This window comes from Colossoma macropomum, unplaced genomic scaffold (genome assembly GCF_904425465.1).
Source record: "Colossoma macropomum unplaced genomic scaffold, Colossoma_macropomum, whole genome shotgun sequence".
NCBI classification, from domain to species: Eukaryota; Metazoa; Chordata; class Actinopteri; order Characiformes; family Serrasalmidae; genus Colossoma; species Colossoma macropomum.
In genome coordinates this window covers 18,681,462-18,701,178 of record NW_023494791.1, presented here as the reverse complement: position 1 = coordinate 18,701,178, position 19,717 = coordinate 18,681,462, and the positions used below count along the sequence as shown (strand labels likewise).

General features: G+C 40.6%; 1 protein-coding gene across 8 annotated transcripts in view; it reads left to right on the top strand.

Annotated features, from left to right (window-relative positions):
* Positions 1-19,717, top strand: part of tacc2 (transforming, acidic coiled-coil containing protein 2) — a 51,826-nt gene that overhangs the window by 25,723 nt on the left and 6,386 nt on the right. For 2 of the 8 annotated variants that reach the window (XM_036574238.1, XM_036574237.1), the window contains exons 4-15: positions 5,694-5,821; positions 7,622-9,089; positions 10,363-10,423; positions 10,534-10,792; positions 12,044-12,087; positions 12,295-12,404; positions 12,715-12,868; positions 13,408-13,542; positions 14,417-14,509; positions 15,461-15,520; positions 16,893-16,958; positions 19,409-19,543. In XM_036574238.1, coding sequence (XP_036430131.1) covers positions 5,694-5,821; positions 7,622-9,089; positions 10,363-10,423; positions 10,534-10,792; positions 12,044-12,087; positions 12,295-12,404; positions 12,715-12,868; positions 13,408-13,542; positions 14,417-14,509; positions 15,461-15,520; positions 16,893-16,958; positions 19,409-19,543 — 2,713 coding nt within the window. The remainder of the gene's footprint in view (positions 1-5,693; positions 5,822-7,621; positions 9,090-10,362; positions 10,424-10,533; positions 10,793-12,043; positions 12,088-12,294; positions 12,405-12,714; positions 12,869-13,407; positions 13,543-14,416; positions 14,510-15,460; positions 15,521-16,892; positions 16,959-19,408; positions 19,544-19,717) is intronic. The other 6 variants (XM_036574239.1, XM_036574240.1, XM_036574243.1 and 3 more) reach the window with 6 other exon arrangements.

Below are 19,717 nucleotides of genomic sequence, written 5' to 3'. Positions count from 1 at the left end.
AGAAACAAATCAGCGCTTTATGTCTTTTTTGTGTCTTTGGCTGTATGTGCTTGAGCTGAAAAATGGCTAAATAATGGCATGTGGGTATGTGTGTGCGCATGTGTGCTAGTCTGTGTTAGAGAGCGAAAAAGGTGGGATCAGCCAAGATTTTGTGCAAGCTGTCAGTGTGTGCCCGAGGGAGCATATGGCTGTAGGCATAGTCACCATGGCAACAGTCTGTTTTGTAGGGATATGGAGAAATGTCCGCACAAAGGCGGGAGGAGCGTGACAGTTACTAATCACCCCATTAATGTTGTCTAACACCAAAACGTCAACACAGCAGAGCTATGAAATCTAACCAGACTGGATAATGTATCTGGTCTTAGGGTTTTTTTTTATTACCACAAGAGATTATAGAGTTTATGTTGTTAGATAAAAGGCTGCAATGATTATTCATTAATATTCTATGACTTTCATAAATTCATTTATTAAATTAGTATATTATATTGAGTAATTATATAAAATATTTTTACAAATCATTTAAATAACAAGAGTGGTGTTTTGTTTCAATTTGAGAAATGAGAAATTTCAAAGATTTTTTATTGAGTCATTGAGGTGTGAAATTGTTAATTGTAGGGAAATTTACTAACATGGATTTCTTTACAATGGTGGTGATGGGAACCAGGAGTCACAAAGTCCATCCATCCATCATCTAAACCGCTTATCCTTCTGGGTCGCGGGAGCCTATCCCAGCTGTCATTGGGCGGAAGGCAGGATACACCCTGGACAGGTCGCCAGTCCATCACAGGGCAGACAGACAGACATACACATTCACACACACACACTCACACCTAGGGGCAATCTAGCATGTCCAATCGGCCTGACTGCATGTTTTTTGGAATGGGGGAGGAAACCGGAGTACCCGGAGGAAACCCACACAGACACGGGGAGAACAGGCAAACTCCACACAGAAATGACCCTGGTCACCCGGCCGGGAATTGAACCCAGGCCATTCTTGCTGTGAGGCGACAGCGCTACCCACTGCACCACCGTGCCGCCTGTCACAAAGTCTAAAATGCAAATATAACCATATTATTTACTTTCTGAAATTACCAGTAACCTTACTCATCTGAGTGTTTATACATAAAGCTGATGCCTAAATGAGTGAATGAATGAATGAATTTTTCTTGAGGGCTACAATACCCTGCATGTACTAATCTGCCATGATTATTGAATGATATTTTAAAAATACATTTTGGCCAAAAGATTATCTCAAAACTATCATTAAACAATGTCTGAGACATTGCCAGTGTATTTGTATCCAACTTGTGAGGCAGCTTTTAGAGATTATAGCACTTTTAGATGTCTTATTTCTATCACCTCCATTCTTCTCTGACAATTCTCACTCTGTAACTTTCTTTAGCATCACACATTTCACAAAGTACTGTACAACAAACTCCATCAAAACACTCTGAATTACTTTACATCTTAGTAAATTAATCACGCAGAAATTTTGAAATTTGTTCTTAACATGAATACATAAAAACACACTTGTATGGGTTTACATTTTAACTTTTCTATTTAGATTTATTGTGATTATGTCTCACAGAAGAGCTTTTCATATCATTTGTATTTTTCCTGTTATTGAATCATTAAAATTAAATATATTCTAAGCTTTTTAACCATACAAAGTCCCCAAATCAACAAAAACAAACAAACAAACAAAAATCTCCATTTTTTAATTTCTTATTTGTTTGCATTCTTTGAGCACATTTTTCATTACATTGTGTGAAACTTTCCTGATAAATGGACCCATAGAAATGTATTCAAAATTGCTTTGAGTGAAATCTCTTTACCTTAACTCATATTAAAAGTAATAAACCTTGGTAAAGTAAAAAAAAAACTTGCCAGTTTGGATATACATGTCTTTTTGGACAGCAACAAAAATGTGCAGTATTTCATAGAATATTTAAAAACATTCAATATATGAAGCGCTAACTGCTGCAAATAAATTATTAATTACATCATTAAGACATTATTCATTTTATTTAGATCGACTAAGACCTGAATGCATAAACACCATAGTGATATTTAATAAAAAGATATCAGATGCCCACTGCCACAGAACACGTTTAAAGAAAACATAATTCTCTGTTTAACTGCGTCTTTGCTTTACTAGATACAGGATCCCAGCAAACATGCTCTTCTGTCGTCCTGACATCATACCATCTTGCAGGTTTTCTCTCCCTAAGGATGAAGTGGTTTTCACCCCTCTCTGGCTTTGGCATTAACCTGCCCAGAGGGATAATACGCTGTGATTATTACCCCTCTCTTTTCCATCCCGTCTAATTCTCTCAGTTCCACCCATTGATTTCTACCTTTAATGGTCTGGCATCTCACTGTTAGAATCCCTCTTTAACCCATGTGTATTGTAAGTGGACACAGATGTTGCTAAATCCCCTGTGGCTTATTTCACACAGACAAAGCGTACACAGCATGTGGTCTTGTGGCACTGAGTGCGTGTGAGAGCCCTTGGCATGAGCCGAATCAATAGACTTGCTCTTCTCCTCAGTTAGCCTGTGTAGTTCTGCCTAGGGGGCAGCACTGTGTTCTGGTGAGTCCAGCAGGGGGGCAGAGAGCTGTCTGCTGTTAACACAGCTCACTGCTCCATTGTGCTATTACCATGCAGGACTAATTTAACCATGGACACTTCTAATTCTGTAGTCATCTGTGTATTTTGCAGTTTTTTTTTTCTTTGTTGCTCTGATTTGGTTGAACACTCACTGTTTCATTGTTTGTTGTATGACAGAGGTCCATGCAGATCACTGTAGATTAAAGAAATACTTCAGCATTTTCAGCCTGATATGTATTTGCTGCATGTGTAATTTACCAAATTTTGCTGTTCTTAGAAAGGAACAGAAAACTGGTGGATTTGAAACTCACCTGTAAAAGAAGCCTTGTGGCAGTTGCTACCAATTGGAAAGTACAAGAAAAAAAACTTAAAAAGGGAAATTCTTCCCTTTTCTGTACTTTTTTAAGCTGATCATAGAATACAAACATAATTTAAAAGGCATGTTACTATCCTTGTCTTTGTTCTAAAAAAGACAACCAACTATGCTTTTGCTGTCGCAGGTGGTATGTCCACACACAAATTATGCACAAGACACAAACAATATGTACATGAAATTTATGTTTCAATGAAGATAATGATATTCCTATCATGTTAGTAATTATTTACAAGAATTTAAGCTGTAATGTGTTACACTGCTTTGTTACAAGACAAAGTAATTACATTACTGCAAATACATTGCTTTGTACCTACCATAGTATCCCCAGTACTCCCAAAAGTACAGATCTTAAGATGAGACAGACATGAGAGAATGTCTTATTAAAGCTAATCTTATGACGTTTAATCCAACTTTTAACCCCTTAAATGGCCAAGGCCTACTAGCAGGCCCAAAGTTTTATTACACACTTCTATAACAAAGAATAGCTCAGCCAGTTTGCAAGTCCCAGTAGTTACTGAATAATGAGCCTTAGTAAGGCTTGGATTTTAAGGGGTTAAACACTGGAGTAACTTAGTAAAAAAGCAATTCTGGTTACATTTGCTTAAGCTAAGGTTTTCTCGTAAGTATGATTATGAAACCTGTGCAAAACTGCACCTGCATCACTACAAGTATAAATAGTGATGCACAGTGATTACAGAATTCTGTCGGTATTGGCAGGTAATTGCTTAAATAAATATCAGCATTGGACTGACATTTGACGATGTTGTTGTTATTCAAAAGAAGAACTTTTGCAATCCTACCAGACTGATGAACTTCATCTTGCCAGTGGAGGAACTGTTGCGTGTGTGTGTATCCCAATTTCTACCTTTAATGAATGTTTATGCGTATGCATCAGTATCGCCATCAGCAGACATATGTTTTACAGTATGGTCATCAGCACAATTCCCATATTAGTAAATCTCTATTTGTAACACACGTGAAGCAAATTATACAGAATAGCAAATTCTGAGTTAGTGGGTGCAATAAAACACATTGAAATTATTGTCCTGCGGTCAGAACACGTATAATAGATCAGTAATTCATTTTAACAGCGGGTGCTGTGTGTGTTGGTGGGATTTTAGGTTTATGTAGCAGAATCTCTGGGTGTGTTCTCTGCACTTCAGCCAGAACATCAATACGTTTATTAGTATTCAGTGCAGCAAGAGAGGGTGAGCTGAGATTTTCAGAAGGATAATGTAGCACTGAAATAAAGAGAGAAAACATTAGATTCTTAGACAGAGAATGTGTTTCTACGCCTTCTATAAATGTGTGTATTTTTACACTAAGGCGAATAGAACTGTGCCTCACTGCTCAGCATGAGAGAGAGAGTGGAGGCTGGGAGAGTGTCAGAGAGAGAGAGAGAGGAAGGCAGAGGGAGGTAGAGAGTATGCGAGAGAGGGAGGCAGCGAGTCTGCAGGTGGTGATTATTCTGCAACGAGCCTCTGTTGAAAAAGCCCACCATCAGCCGGAGAGGAAGCTACAGTAAGAGAAGGCAAGGAGGCAGGAGATCGTAAGGAAAAGGCAGTGTGAGGGGTTGGAACAGGAGAAAGGACAACAGAATTGAGCAGAGCAGTGCAGAGGAGAGGAGATAAGCTGGCAGAGGGTGTCTGTGTGTGTGTGTGTGTGTGTGCGAGTGTGGGGCCGGTGGCAGTGATGGCGGTGAGTACGTGGCAGGCTCTGTCTCCACTACAATGGGCTCGATGGGGCTGGGACACGCTGCTAGGGGGTTTGGGGACAGAGGATGGGGGCGACCCCACTATCGGGCTCCTCCAGCGCCTCACCTGGAGCTCCAAACATGACTACATGATCCAGGCTGCAAATGGGCCAGCCAGACAGAGGTGAGAACCACTGGCGAGTACAGAAATGAAGTGGACAGGCGCTTATGTACAGAGAGATGGGTGGGTCTGCAAGTCTGGGAAGGGCTACTTGCCAACAATGGTTTTTGCTGATTGTATTTGGACAGATGGAGTTTGTGCATGTGTAATAGCTTATATGTTTATTATATGCACCTGTGTATGCATTGTATGCTTTGTGGTCTGGTCAGATAGTGTGCCTGTCTTTGGCCCATGCATGTTGCAGGCACTGGCTACATTAGAAATGCATCTGGTATTGTCTTTATTTACACTGCAAATCCAGCAGCTATTTTAAAACGTACTGAATGGTCAATGGGTTTTTTTTCGTGTGAAGGTGGTTATAGATAAGGCAGGGAGAAGCAGGGCTGGATGCACGTCTAAGCTGCAGCACTGTCCGTCTCCCTGCTGCAGATTCAGCTCTTTTTCCAGCTTTAGCCAAACCTCCAGGGACAGACAAAAAGAAACATGCTGAGAAGTATGCATCATGAATGAATGGGTCATTACATCGATTCTAATTTCTCTCCAATGTGATGGACTTATAAATAAAAGCTTATAAATAGAATTTCATGTCTGTAGGAAATTGCACATATGATTTACTCATTTGGACAAGCTGTGTTGGTCTGGCATATGTTCTTTTCTTTGTTTGCAGTGTGAGTCCTAATTTTTGAATGCTGTACTGCTTCCTGAGTCTGATACGTATCATGCTGTAGTCGTGACATAATGGTGGATTTTGTCTGTCACACATATTTAAGTGACATAGACACAATGTAACTGATTCCTTCCATGCTTTTGCCTCTGATTCTCTTCTTGTTAGGAGCTCAGACTCCGACGGTGCATTTGAAACCCCTGAATCCACCACCCCTGTGAAGACTGCAGCCCCTCCAGTGCCCCCCGTCGAACAACCAGAGCCCAACACACAGCCTTTGCCCTCCTTAGACACAGGTAAGTGCTGGTCGACACCACCACAAATTACAGCTACCCAAAATACAAATCTATTAAAACCAATAGAAATTCAAATGCACCCTTATGTTTGTTGGAGTGCATGAATAAAGTCTGTTCACCCTGAATTAATTCAAATTCGTAACAATTTCCTTTGTCTTCCTAATCTGTTTATTATCCCCACTGTCTTACCTATTGGTTGGTGGTCTACTTATAACATGTGCATGTTTTAAATGACCATTCTACAGCAATTGTCTGGTCCATGTAACAAATGCAAGGCAGTTGGAAGTAAATGCAAAGTCTCTTTATGGACAGCATTTCAAGGGACATCGCTTTAACAGCCAGCAAGAGTCGTCACACAGGCAGACAAGCTTTTCACAGATGAAACCATAATAAAGAAAAATGAGAAACAAACAGGTCAAAACAGGAACAATCAAACATAAGAGGTAACACAGTGACCTGGAAAAATTAAGTTTTAAAATTAAAACATGGCTTGGAATCGAACACATGTAATGGCAAATGAAAATGCGTGTATGCATATAAAATATAATGTAATACAGGTTAAGCAAATGACAATGATAGAATTACAGACAAAACAAAGGCGCAGACAACAACGAAGAGTCAGAAAAGTGCCAGGGAGGAATCGGTCCATTAAATGAAACAAAATTACTATCAAACACTTTAAGGCCCATTGTACATTATCTGTAGTAACTATAGTCATTTGACAGCTAATCACAGATAAAATGCTGAAACAGGTACCAATGGCTACACTGTTTAGGAAATTGGTTCTTATTTTTGTGAATAAATGGGTCTTTTAATGGGTCTCTTAATAGGTCTTTGTTTTGCAGACAATGAAGTTGTTTACTAGGGCCCTCTAGTGGAGATTGTGAATAACCCACACATTATAAGTGAGAGAAGCCACGTCTTCAAAGAGAGACTATTAACAACTTTGTTTCTAAGATCAGCAAATTAAATGCAAGAAAATTAGAATTTTATCATGGCTTTTATTCCTGAGGTCTAAATAGAAGGAAAACATTATTGTTAATGAATGCGGTCTCATTAATCAGTGTCATTTCGGTGCAGACAATGAAGGTCTATGTCATCTTCATCCCTTATCACAGCAGGACAGACAGGCATATATACACACACACACGCACAGAGAGAGAATCCAGATTCATATACTGTAGTTATGAGGTTCTAGAAAAGAGTCAGATACTTAAAATCTAATTGGAAATGTAGTTACAAATACTTATTTACATGAACATTTACATGAGTATGCAACCAACTGCAGACATAAATCTTTTCTGTTTTATTTATGACTCACATATAAAATATGTAACAACACTTTTGTTTTTTGTTAAATGTTTTTAAATCCAAAATTAAAAACACATCTGTTCAGGCCTTGTGTGTTGTGTCTCTTCTCTTCTATAGCTTGTTATTTTGCTGTGATTTCATTTGAAATGTAATGTTTTGCTTATCTTCCTGTGTAAAGCATGTTGAGATTTTGTAACTGAAATGAAAAGTGCTATGTAAAATTTACTGTGAAGTTTAAGCAAATGCTTTGAATACTATGCTGAGCCTGTGTCTTCAGTACAAAAGAATACTGGGTGCATTAAGTCAAATACAGAAGGCAAATTGAAAAAAGTAAAGGTGGTCTACATTCCAGTCAAAATGGGTCAATCAAAACAATTTCAAATTTATTTATTTATGTTATATTTATTTATGTTAGTCAGCACAAACCTCAGTGTTTGCTGTAGACACATATTCTTTAAAATCACTGTCTTTTATCCTCTTATTTTCCAGACTCCTGTCCTGGCTCAGTCTCTACAGCAGATGCTTCTGCCAGTGATGAGCTCGATCCTCCTCTCCGTGCTCCCAGTCGCTCCGCCTCCACTGTCTTTGACGAGGACAAGCCCATAGCCAGCAGTGGCACCTACAACCTTGACAACATACTCGCCGTTGAGTCCTTCTCTGCATCGTCTTTTGGTTCGGACCCCTCTGGCCAACAGAGTCGTACACCTTTAACCCGCTCACTCAGCCTCCAGTCAGGGGAGTTAGACAGCTGCAGCCCCGGAGATAGGCCCGCAGGGGGTGCCGCTGATAAATCAATCCACCACCGGGCAGAATCTTTCAGCATAGGCACAGAGAGTGCCCCGGGGACCCTTCGCAGGGTTAAAAAGCCTCGGCCCGGCTCTCTGAAGAAGAAACCTTTATCCAGGCAGAACTCCAACCCTGAGAGTACAACTTCCAGAACCGGCTCCTCCAGCAGCACACCAGAGGTGAAGAAGAAGGGGCAGCCCCTTGTAGAAAGCTCTCCACAGACCCAGGACGAACAGGAGCATCCTGCAACCTCACCCAGCCCCAGCCCTGCAGGCACTCTCAGGAGGAGCAGGATCAAGCCTAGAGTTGAGAGCCCACCACCTGTAGCTGAAGAGAACAGCCCTGCTCCAGCGCTAGTGACCACAGAGCCCCAGGAAAAGCCTCCATCCATCCCGGACGAGGATTCACCTATCCCTCCCAGTGGCAGCTACAAATGGGACCCGGACAACTTTGAGAACATCGACCCTTTCCGCACAGGTGGCAGTAAGATTGCTAACTCTCCTGTCTTGGGTAGGAAAACTGACTTTGCTCCTGTCCCAGAGCCCCCAAGAAGCCCCCCTGTGCCAGCTGAGGAGCACCCTACTTCTGCTCCCACGGCACCCCCCATAGAGCAAACCCTCAACATTGAGGAGCAGCCAATCACCAAGCGGCAGCCCATTAGACTAGAGTTCGATTACTCCGAAGAGAGTGGAGAGACGCCACAGAACGCCCCTCTCCCTCCGAAGAAGCTAGGCAAAAAGCCAGGGGCCAAAATGCCCCTCAGAAAGCCAAAGCTGGGGATTAAGAAAGCCCCCCCACCACAAACAGAGCAGTTAGACAATGCCCCTGCTGCAATACATTCAAATGACAATGAAGACATGTCAATTCCCACAGTATCGTACAACTTTGATGCCAGCAAATGGGACGACCCTAATTTTAATCCCTTCTCATCGGGCAAAGGTATCCCCAACTCCCCTACTCAAACCAGGGAAAGCTACAGCTTTGACCCAGACTCTTTTGATGACTCCACAGACCCCTTCAAGCCATCCAATAAGATGGGGAATTCTCCGCCTAAGGCAGCGTCTTTTGAAATCTCCAGCAATGACAATGAAAATGACAATGAAAACATTGGTGAGCTAGAGGATCACAACCAGAATAAACCAGCCAAAAACAAGAAAAAGCCACTTAAATCGTAAGTCCAAGCTCACTGTGGAGTAATTGCCTTGTCTAATGGAAGCATACAGTGTGCTCTATTCTCTTTGTGTTGTTGTGCCCTCTAGTGTACTGCTTAGACATATTTTTCAATTGTCTTGTTTGTGTGTCTCTAAGTCACCAATAGGCATGTGTGTGTGTGAGAGAGAGAGCGAGAGAGTGTGTGTGTGTGCATGATTTCTTGTCCTGTGTCGGTCTCTCTGTCACTTGTCTCCCTGTTGCTTCATGTCACAGGAAGTCCAGTCGTTTCTCTTCTCTCTGTTGTCTGTTGTAAGTAGAGAGATGGCAGAATAATTCAGCATTTGTAATGATAACATACATCATCATTTGCTTTCTGAACACGGCATTTTTAATATTATTTAGTGTACGGTTTCATTTGTCTTTCTGAGCTTTATTTATTTCTACTTTAACTCAGACATAAGCACTAACTTTTTTATTATTTTAACTCACTTTATAGACTTTGATGTGTCAGAAAGAGAGAGATGCTTTGATAAAGGATACTTTTTGCTGATCAGAATTATTGAACATCTGTTGTTTGATCGGGTCAGTGAGCAATTTGAAGTAAACCGCAGACCAACATTAACTGTATCTGGGTCATGGATTAGACATGTGCAATACAAACAGCATGTGGTCCTGAGTAGCATCATGGGAGCAGCAACTAACAACCTTTATTAAGTGAACCTAATTCAAAAGTAAAGGACATCACTAGGCAATGGGCGGTGAATTTGAAAGCCTTGATCTTATATTTATATATATATAGTGTTTACATCAATAGATAAGCATGTTAAAAAATAACAGAATATAATATACAGTATTACTGAAATGGCAGCATATAAGTAAGCATGCAGCACAAAGAAAAAACAAGGAACTGCACCCCATCATATACACATAACACACTAACAATAGCATCCATTGTGTGAAATACTGGCCAGTCCAGTTACTAACGCTCCTAAATTCTCAAATTTCTACCCTCCTGTTCCCTGTTAACTTTGTTTACTGATAGACTTAAACACTCTAAATATTCATAAGTTGTATATATTAAATGGTTCTGCTAAATTGTGACATTTACAAAAGCAATACAACAGGTATGTATTTAGCTGAATTTTCACTTATCAACTATGTAGCACAACTAAAATCACAACACTTTCCCACAAAGGTCCTGAAAGAAGAGTATGTTTTGATTTCTATTGATTTTTGAAGATTATCTTGAACCTCGGTTCTCATTTTCTCATTCTGTCTTTCTTGCTTTGCAGTAATACGTTTAGAGTGAAAAGGTCTCCAAAAAGGACCCCTGTAACTGATCCGTCTGCGCAGGTGGGTCTTGTTTCCTTACACACACTTCTCATTCACACTGGTAAACCTTTGTTTTGTCATTCTGAAGGGCATTTGTGTCTTTCCTTCGCCGTCACCTCATATCATGACAGTGTTGTCCTGTGTGTTCTCCACTTTCGCCCACCATCTCACACACACACAATCACCTACAGGACCCCCCGGCTGACACAATGTCCGATCACGCGCAGGACCACGCCACTGATGAAGAGAAACTGGCCTCCTCCACCAACCAGAAGTGGGCGGCTCGGCATGATGTGGAGGCGGAACTAACGTCTGATGTCCAGGACTTCCCTCAGCCCTCTGACCTCACAGCATTCGTCAATGAGAGCAACTTACCTGCACAGAGCCATGGTGAGAGTTTGGCACACACAGAGACAGAGAGAGAATGAGTCTGTACTGCACATGCAGTAAAAATCACCACATCTCTCTGAGCTTTCGCTTCGCTTTGCTTCAAAGATTCAGTCAGACTCCAGACATTTTTGGTGTGGTCTAATGAGCTATGGAGTGGTTCAATTGCTGACAACTGACATCTCAAAAATAGTAACTTTACAGAGAAGGCAAAAACACTCTTGCCTTTCAATGTAAGCCAATGTAAAGAGATTTTATTCCAAGTGATTTTAGAGCATTTCTATTGGTTCATTTATCATGAGATTTTCACACAATGTAAAGGACAGCTGGTGTGTTGAAATGACGTAGAAAAATAAAAATCGTCAAAAATGGAGATACATGGTTTTGTTTGGACAGTGATGATATGCTGTTTGACATGGCATTCATGGTGAGTCCATTTGGCAATAGGTTAGCTGCTGGGAAATTACAGACTGCATCTGTAGGATGGAAGAAGATGAAAGCTTGATTCAGAATCATTTCTAACATGCTTCCAGTGCTCACCCATTTTGCACTAATGGGTCACTGGATCATTTACTCTTCAGTATTTCATGATAATTACATATGATCCTGTGTATCAAGTAGCAACAAGCAAACATTTCCAACAAAACACAGAATATATAGTGGGGTGTAAGTTTAAGATCAGTCATTTTAAACCAGCTACAATAATTGTATATCACATATGAAAAACTGAAGGCCTGTTTCTTATTATGAGATATGAGTGACACATTTTTCATATGTATTTGAATTCCATGTTTTGCTTTGGGCTAATGTGAGAGGGAAGGGTACCAGTTTGTTTCATATTAAAAGTGCACTGAAATAATGTCAACTTCCCAATGAAAGCAGTTTGGCTAAAGCCAAATGACGGCAAATTTATCATTGACTGCCGCCTGGAGCGGTCTCTGTATAACCTGAACTGGGTCACAAGTGTACTAGTGTGTGTGTGTGTGTGTGTGTGTGTGTGTGTCCATATTTTTGTGCCTGTGCCTGTCTGTGTGCATGTGAGCTTATATGCTTGTGCTTGCCTCACAGATGCTCTAAAGTGACTCTGCCCTGCTTATGCAGACAGCTCATTATGGGCCCATTGCAGAGAGGGCTTTCATTATGTGCAGTGCTGTAGTCTTTTCCATGCCGTCATTACTGGCCAGTTGTTCAAACTCACTCCATCATGTTTTCTTGTTTGAAATATTGTTCCTGATGTCTCCCCTGTTGTTACAGACTACGAGATTGAATACATGGAGAAGATTGGCACCTCTACACCAGTAAGTATCTGTCTCAGACAGGGAATTTAGAATCGAACAAGCATGGCAGAGCTGTCAGCATGATGCTTAACATGTAAGCATGTCACTTAACTTGTAAGAATACAGCAAAACAATTACTTTTGAGTGATCGTTCAATAAGTACTACATGTAGCTTTTGTTAATGTATTTATATTTGTGAGTTAATCTGTTGTCTTCTGTTGTTTCCAGCCTCTCTCAGTGAAGAAACCCTCTCTGTACCTAAATCTGGATCCAGTGACAGACAGTTCTAAGCAGAGCTCCAGTATGCATGACTCAGGACCCAACTCTCCTTGCACAGGGTAAAAAACACAGATGCATGCACACTACCTGCCTCAGTTTTAGAACCTCCATTGGGTTTAAAACAGTTCTATACATAAATATATCTAAGCATACTTTGTGCATTTTTACATATTATTTTAATCTTTTTTTCATTCGAAACCAAAGCTGCCTTTAACCCTGTGTGAACGTTTAAAATGAGTGCACCAATAGAATTAGTCTAAAAGTTACTTGGAATAAAATCTAGTTCAGTTAACTGTAAAATGTTATCCTATAAAGCTTTTATACAAGCAACAATATGTTGCCTCCAAATAATTATTTTTCTGCCTGTAGGAGTTTTGAGGAGATGGAGGCTCAGATCTCAGCGGAGGGGAAATCTCCTGTGCTGCCGTCCCGTGGAGCCCCCGAGTCCCTGACCTCGGAGAAGAGCCGAAAGAGGGAAAGCCAGTCCCAGAGTCGTGCTCAGAGCAGCGAACGAGACGGAGCGGTCAGTATGAATGATTACAATCTAGCAGAGCTACAAGACTTACACGTGTGCATGCATGTCACATGACCACTATCATGTCGTGAAGATGAAATGAATATAACCAGCATATGTAATCAAATGTTGTTTTTATTATTACTATATAACCATATTCATAATTATATTATTTTAAATGAACATAAAAGTTGTTTTTTTCGCCTTGTCCTTTTTTGCTGTTGCTAGAACTGCTTGTCTGATTTACTCTTAGTTCAAGTGCTGTGTCCATTTCAGCCTCTAGAGGGAGACAAATTGTAGGCTATCTGGCTGCCTATGGCAACGCTGATGCTCAGGGCTTAGCATTACATTCAGCATTATCAGTGTGATATCATCTAATATCATCTTTGCCAAAGATGATACAGAAAATAAACAAAACCATAAAAACCCACTTTAGGGGTTACAGGAAGCCCCAGTGGTGAGGTTGTAGCACCGCTTGCTTTGCTTTATTGACACCCACACACCTTCCTCCTCCTCCTATCCTTCTCCCACTTTAAATTCCATCACAGTCCCCTTCCCAGGGCCCCGCGGAACCCTCTGATCTGTCCCTCTTAGACAGACTTAGTGAGTCAACTGCCCCCCTCAGCTACCTGGAACCTGACCTGGCAGAGACCAACCCCACCGCCTTCGCCCAAAAACTGCAGGTGTGTAGAAAGTGTCCTGCCTGCTCAGCCCCTCTACTATGACCCCCCTCACTCTTCTGCTGCTAATATGTGTGGTTGTGTGGATTTGTGGTGCACTTGTGTGAATGTTTTCATTCAGCTTTGTCACTTTTTTCTTTTCTTCTGTCTTGGTTTGTGCCTCTGCTCCTCTTTGTTATTATATATTTTGACTTCTGTTTTCTTTGGATTTTTTTGCGTCTGTATTATTTAGTATTATTTTTCAGGGCTAGGGTGAAACTAGGAATGTAGTGTAGATTACAACCACTTTGTGTTCTGTCAGGATGTCTGGATATGATGTAGTTTCAATGTATCTGCTAGAATGACTTTTTTCTGTTTGTTTTTATGGCACACAATGGCTAAAACATTTAAAGGTCATTAAAACAATATGCACAACAAAAGCTTTTCATCAAATTCAAATCTTAATGAAATAGCTTCTCTTTCAACTTACAAACAGCTGAGAAGCTGTTTTTTAGAAACACTTCTGGTTTCTGAAAATATTAATATCAATTTCATTATGCTTTTGTTGTCATTAGTGATAATCAAAGCTTCTAAGGGTTAATTACCAGAACAGTTTTATAGGATATCTGATTCCAATTTGGTGGAGCGACAACCCCAAAGCATACAGAAATGTTATTATTGAAAAATAAAGAGAAGAGCTAAAAGTTGAATAGCTAATTTGAACTGTAGAGCTAGAGGAGATAATTTAGACACCTGAAAGGTATATGTATTTGTCTGTTCATGTTTGTCTGTTAAACTCAGTGAGAGTTAATCCTTCTCCCTCCTCGTCCCATGCCCCTCGCGTTGCTCCCCTTTCCTGGCCCTTCCCTTCCCTCCTCCTCCTCCCCCTGCGGCCCAGGAGGAGCTGGTGCTCGCAGCCCTGAGGATTGAGGCTCTGCAGGTAGCCAAACACATCTCTCAGAGCCCTTCTCTATCCACTGTTTCCCCTCAGGTATTGCACTGAGCCAGTGTGTGTGTGTGTTTGTGTGTGTGCATACCTTCAGGCTGCTCCAGCAGACAGTGTGTGTTGCGAGAATGTATGTGAACTTGGCATCTGTAGTAGTAGAAGGAGTGTGAGTGTTTGTGTGTGTGTGTGTGTGTGTGTGTGTGTGGAAGCATGGCGATTTCTTCTAAGTGCACCCTGGTGTGAGTGGGAGTGCATACCCATATACTACCTCAACATTGTGGGAGTGGCCCAACATCCACATTCACTTCCCGGTTTCTTGCCATATGACATCAATAACCCAGCCCTTGCTCCCTGATTGGTGCTGCTTTCTCCCAAACCGACACCCTCTTGAGAGAGAGAGGTGTGTCTTCTCTTCTCTAAAGGCTTTCTGACAATCCTGCATGTTTGCTTGGATAGGAGATGCATAGATATAAAGATCAATGTGACTTGGGATGCTGTTCTGTTGTTCAGTTTGTTAATATTCTCATCATAATACATTCAGTTCACCCCTGCGGTATCTGTCCTGAAAACTGAATCTAAAACAGAAAAGTTAAGTCTAGTTTTCTTTGCTGTTTCAATTCCTTGTCACATTGTTGCTGATTTCTGATACCGATTGTGACTAGTTGACACTAACACACTGGAATAACATGGGCATACAGGCCATCTGTATGTCTGAACTGGACATAGTGTATTATCATATGAACTAGTGTTTTGTCATATGAACTTCAGCTCTGATCAGTTTTGCTGATTGTCTGGTCTTCATGCTGGTAAGGTTTGTTGAGTTGACTCATTGACTACTGGAATGGCATTTGGGAAATGAATAAGTGGGCTTCAGGTGAAAGATTTCTCAGATCACAAATCATTTACACATATACGGTGTTCACACCTCACACTGGTCACACCTCATGTGTGTTATTCCCACTTCATGCTCACATTCTTGTCTTGCACGCTCCACAGTCTCGGCTTAAGAAGCCCAGCCCACGCCGCTGGAATATCAACGGTTCTGCCATGGCTAAAGTAAGACGTTTGAGAGAAATCTAACCCAACCAAACTAGAATCAGCCCAATAGTGTTGCCTCCCTCATCCTTTCCCTGTAGGTTGAACCTCTATACACCTTTCCTGGGCTAATAAACAAGCTGTTAAAGGGGAATTCCACTGATTTCTCAAAATGTCAGCATACTTCAGTTGTTGAGATGTAAACAAAGTGGGGTTTGTTGTGAAACTGTAAATTGTAGAGAAACATGCAGACTCCAGTTTCTTCACAGTGCTGGTGATAGGAACTAGGGGTTGCGATGTCTACAATGTAAATATAGCCATTTTATTTACTATCCAAAATAATGAGTGAACCTACACGTCTTCTGATTTTGGTATATAAAGTTGGAAATGGTAGAACAGCAGTCATTCTGAAATAGTACCCTGCATGTACCTCTCCACTGTGAATTGCTTTAGAAAAATAGACTTTATGCCAAAACCTCATTGTAAATCTATTGTATGACAATGTCAACAGCGTCAGCACTGTATTCATGACCATTTAACATAATACATTTCCATGAGGTAGCTTTTAGAGGCATCAAACTCTTCAGACATCTGGTTCCTCTGAACAATTCTGACTCGGTCAGTTTCTCTAGAATGGAGTATTTCACATCAACCCACTCTGAATGACTTTGCTTACATCTTAATCATTCTATTATGCAGATATTTTAAGAAATTGGTGGAAATCCACATCAAGAGAGAACCTTTCATTTTACTCACTTGCACTCTGTCTGTCTACAAACTAAACTGCCCTTAAAGGAATACTTTTCTTTTTTCAACCTCATTATAATGTGCCACATCTGTAGCATATGGTCAATTACTATGGACAATAATTTTCCTGTACATAGAACAGAACAGAAAACTGACTCAAAACACACGAATAATAAAAGTCAATGGTCATGTGCTGAATCACCTTCCCAGTGGCTTCTGTTAAGTGTAAGTGTATTTTAAGCTAAAGGTTTTTCTGTTCATGACAAGTGCATGATAATTATTGTCCAAGATTATCGAATGGATGCTACAGATGCAGCAGACAGAAATTAGGTTGAAAAACTGTGGTGTTCCTTTCAGAATGCTTCCCATCCTTCTTAGAAGGTTTGTTTAAGAGTTTGTTCACTAGTTAGAGTAGACCTAACATGCACATTTCCCATTGGTACTGAAGATTACATCATTCATCTACTTGCACTTTTATGTAACATTCCAAATCTATAAGACATTAACATTCTTTTTGACACATTATGCAGACATCATAATAAATATCATAATGAATATTTTATTCAGATACAACAGGAAAGGGTTGTCCTGTCCATTGCTCTTACTTTGTGCCTCACTCTGTAAAATGATGTGGTTATTTTCCTAGAAGTCTGCAGGCAGGTCCGCTCAGACAGAACTAAAACTCTGTCGAAGAACACCCCAGTTTGCACAGGTACACCATCTAGTCCCCCATCCTGTGTGTGAATAAGGGACCAGAAACATCCACAAGCCTTAGTGCCCTTTGATGTGGTTAGCCATACTGTGGTAGCTAGCAGTCATATAGTTGCTCTTAGGCTTGTAGTATGTTGACACCAAATTCCATCAAGACTATTAGTGATGAGGATTTATGAAAATGCAGGGTACTGTATACTGTATACAATATACTAAGTTCAATATATAATGAAGCCACACCCATTATAAGTTGAGCTTTTTTGGTTATTTCCAAGAGTGTATCAGATCAGCTTTTCTAAGAGGCAATGCACTACGCTCATGCTTACACAGCTTCTCCCATGAGCTCCAGATTAAGGCTTTAACTACAGTGTGATTACAGTCTTATCTCCTAACTTTACCTCTAAAGTCAACTCTGCCATGTTTACAAAGCCCCTCACTTACTCATCATTTCACATAAACACTTTGTCCAGTTTGTCCAGATGGGTAGTCTATCGATTTTAGAGATGATTTTTTTAAATTAGTGCAGTGTAAACCCATCGCCTGATTATGATGGGCCTCCAGAAAGCATTTCAGCAGAACAGAGCAGAAAATAATGGCATTATTTTAAATGCAATAGCCAGACTCAACACTGCACCCCAGGCATGGTGTATTTGCTTCCTGTCGTGGGCCCCTTGCCCTCTGTAAAGTCAGAACTCAATCAAATAATCTCCTAATCCACCTCTGTTAGGATGATGTAATCTGCTCCAATCAGCAGGTGGGTTTAAGAGCTATAAAATCACCATGATTACTGCATTATTGCCTGTCCATATAGGGCTATGGATAGAGATGAGGTCAGAGAAAGGCTGAGCCTCTTGGTGATTCATGTTGTGGCAGGTTTTCCTTTCCAGCTCTAGAGAATTTTGTCTCAGAGACAAATATTGAAGTGGCACAGTTTTCCTTTTACTTTCACTGTTTGCGAAAAAGTGATATATGGTGCTGATATTTTTGTATTTCTCCTTGAATGTAGGTGCATCATGAATGTTTCCTTAGATTGCTTTTTGCTATGTAGGCTTTTGATATGGATTTAAACTGTCTGACAGTGAATTGTTGATGATCTTTAAACATAGCTACTGAAATGTCTGGGCTGATTTAATCTGGAGGTGTCATGAAATTAGTATTGCAGTTATTACAATAAAGGTATACTCCAGTATCTCGTCTAATCTCTGTCTGCTACCTCTGAAGTATGTGGTCGATTACAAATGACAATGATTTCAACATCTTTCCCTGCACAGAAACACTTGTGATTTAAACACAATTATAACAAAAGCCATTGCACCTGCCCCTTGGCTTCTATCATGAATGTGCTTTGAGTCAAGAGTTTTCCTGTTTTTTTGACATACAGGGAAAATTGGTAATCTTTGGTAATTGATCGTATGTTTCAGATGTGACAAAATGCTGGAGTATTCCTTCAAAGGGCCCATATAATATATTTGTCTAGTATTTTATTTTTTCCTCCAAGGTTCACTTGTAACATATGTGTTGTTTTATTTGCCAAAACAGTCATTAGTCATTTTTACATGAACATTTCTAACCTCTCTTTGTCTTTTAGAATGAAACAGTCTCTGTCCCAATTGGCTGCCCTGTATTCAGAAGCAGTCCAAGCTGAAACACTCCTTATAACAACAGCATGAATGGGTGGAGCTAAATTGTTATAGGCTGAATAGACAGATATATGTACAAGTGTTTTTTTTTATGACATCACAAAAACAGTGAATTCAGTATGGGCTGTTTGTGCTTCTTAGTTTTAGACTGTATAGACAGGGGAGTGAATTGTGCATAGTAACAGTGTTTAACAGTGTTTACATACTATATTAAACTCTATTATTATTTCAAAATGGTGTGGAAAATTTAGTTTTTCATGATATGGGCCCTTTAAAGAGGACTGCTTCTTTTAAAACCGAAAACATTTGTGATGGGTATCATAACCATTTGCTCATTTTTCTGCAAATCATCTTTATTAAAATCTCTGAATACATACTGCTCTTTTAACTGTAATGTGGTCCCAGCATGTCACTAACACATGGGTCACTGTTTGAGCCTTCCTCGAGTTCCCTCCCTCCCTGGCCTGGACCCAATCACAGCTGTGCTCTATCACGATGAGCAGCTGCTCACAACCATCCTGCTTTGGGCATCATCAGCCTATCACAGCCTCTCAGCTGTGTGTGGTTGGTCAGTCACAAACTGAAGCCTCATCCCAACTGCGTGAAGCTTTTAAACTGAGCGAAGAGCCTGCTCTCATTGGCATTGTGGCTTTGCTGTGTAGAACCTGTAGATGATGTGCTGCCTTGTGGCTTGGTTCCGAATTCCTCTAGTATGAGTGTATGAATGAAGTTTCTTTTTTTCCGTCACTGAGGGTACAGACAGTTGACTAAAAACCCCAGTTTCTGTTCTTTCCTATCTTTCCACACACAGCAAAGAGAGCTGGCCTCCCCTGTGGACAGTGGTGTGTCCAAAAGCTCCTTATACTCCCGGACAGGGTACAGCGAAGCAGAAAGCCCCTACCTACCCCGGGACCTGGACCACTCACTGGGCATAGCTAGAGAAGAGGTACATAACAGTGAATGTGTAATCTACAGTTCAGTGACCCATACAGATGAATAAACAGTTATATAGATAAAGTGTGAACATTGCTTTTTGAGTTCTATGCATTTCCTGACTGGGTGACATCAGAAACCAGTTTTGAGAGACTAGCTTTGGCAGATGACCCAGGACTGCACACCT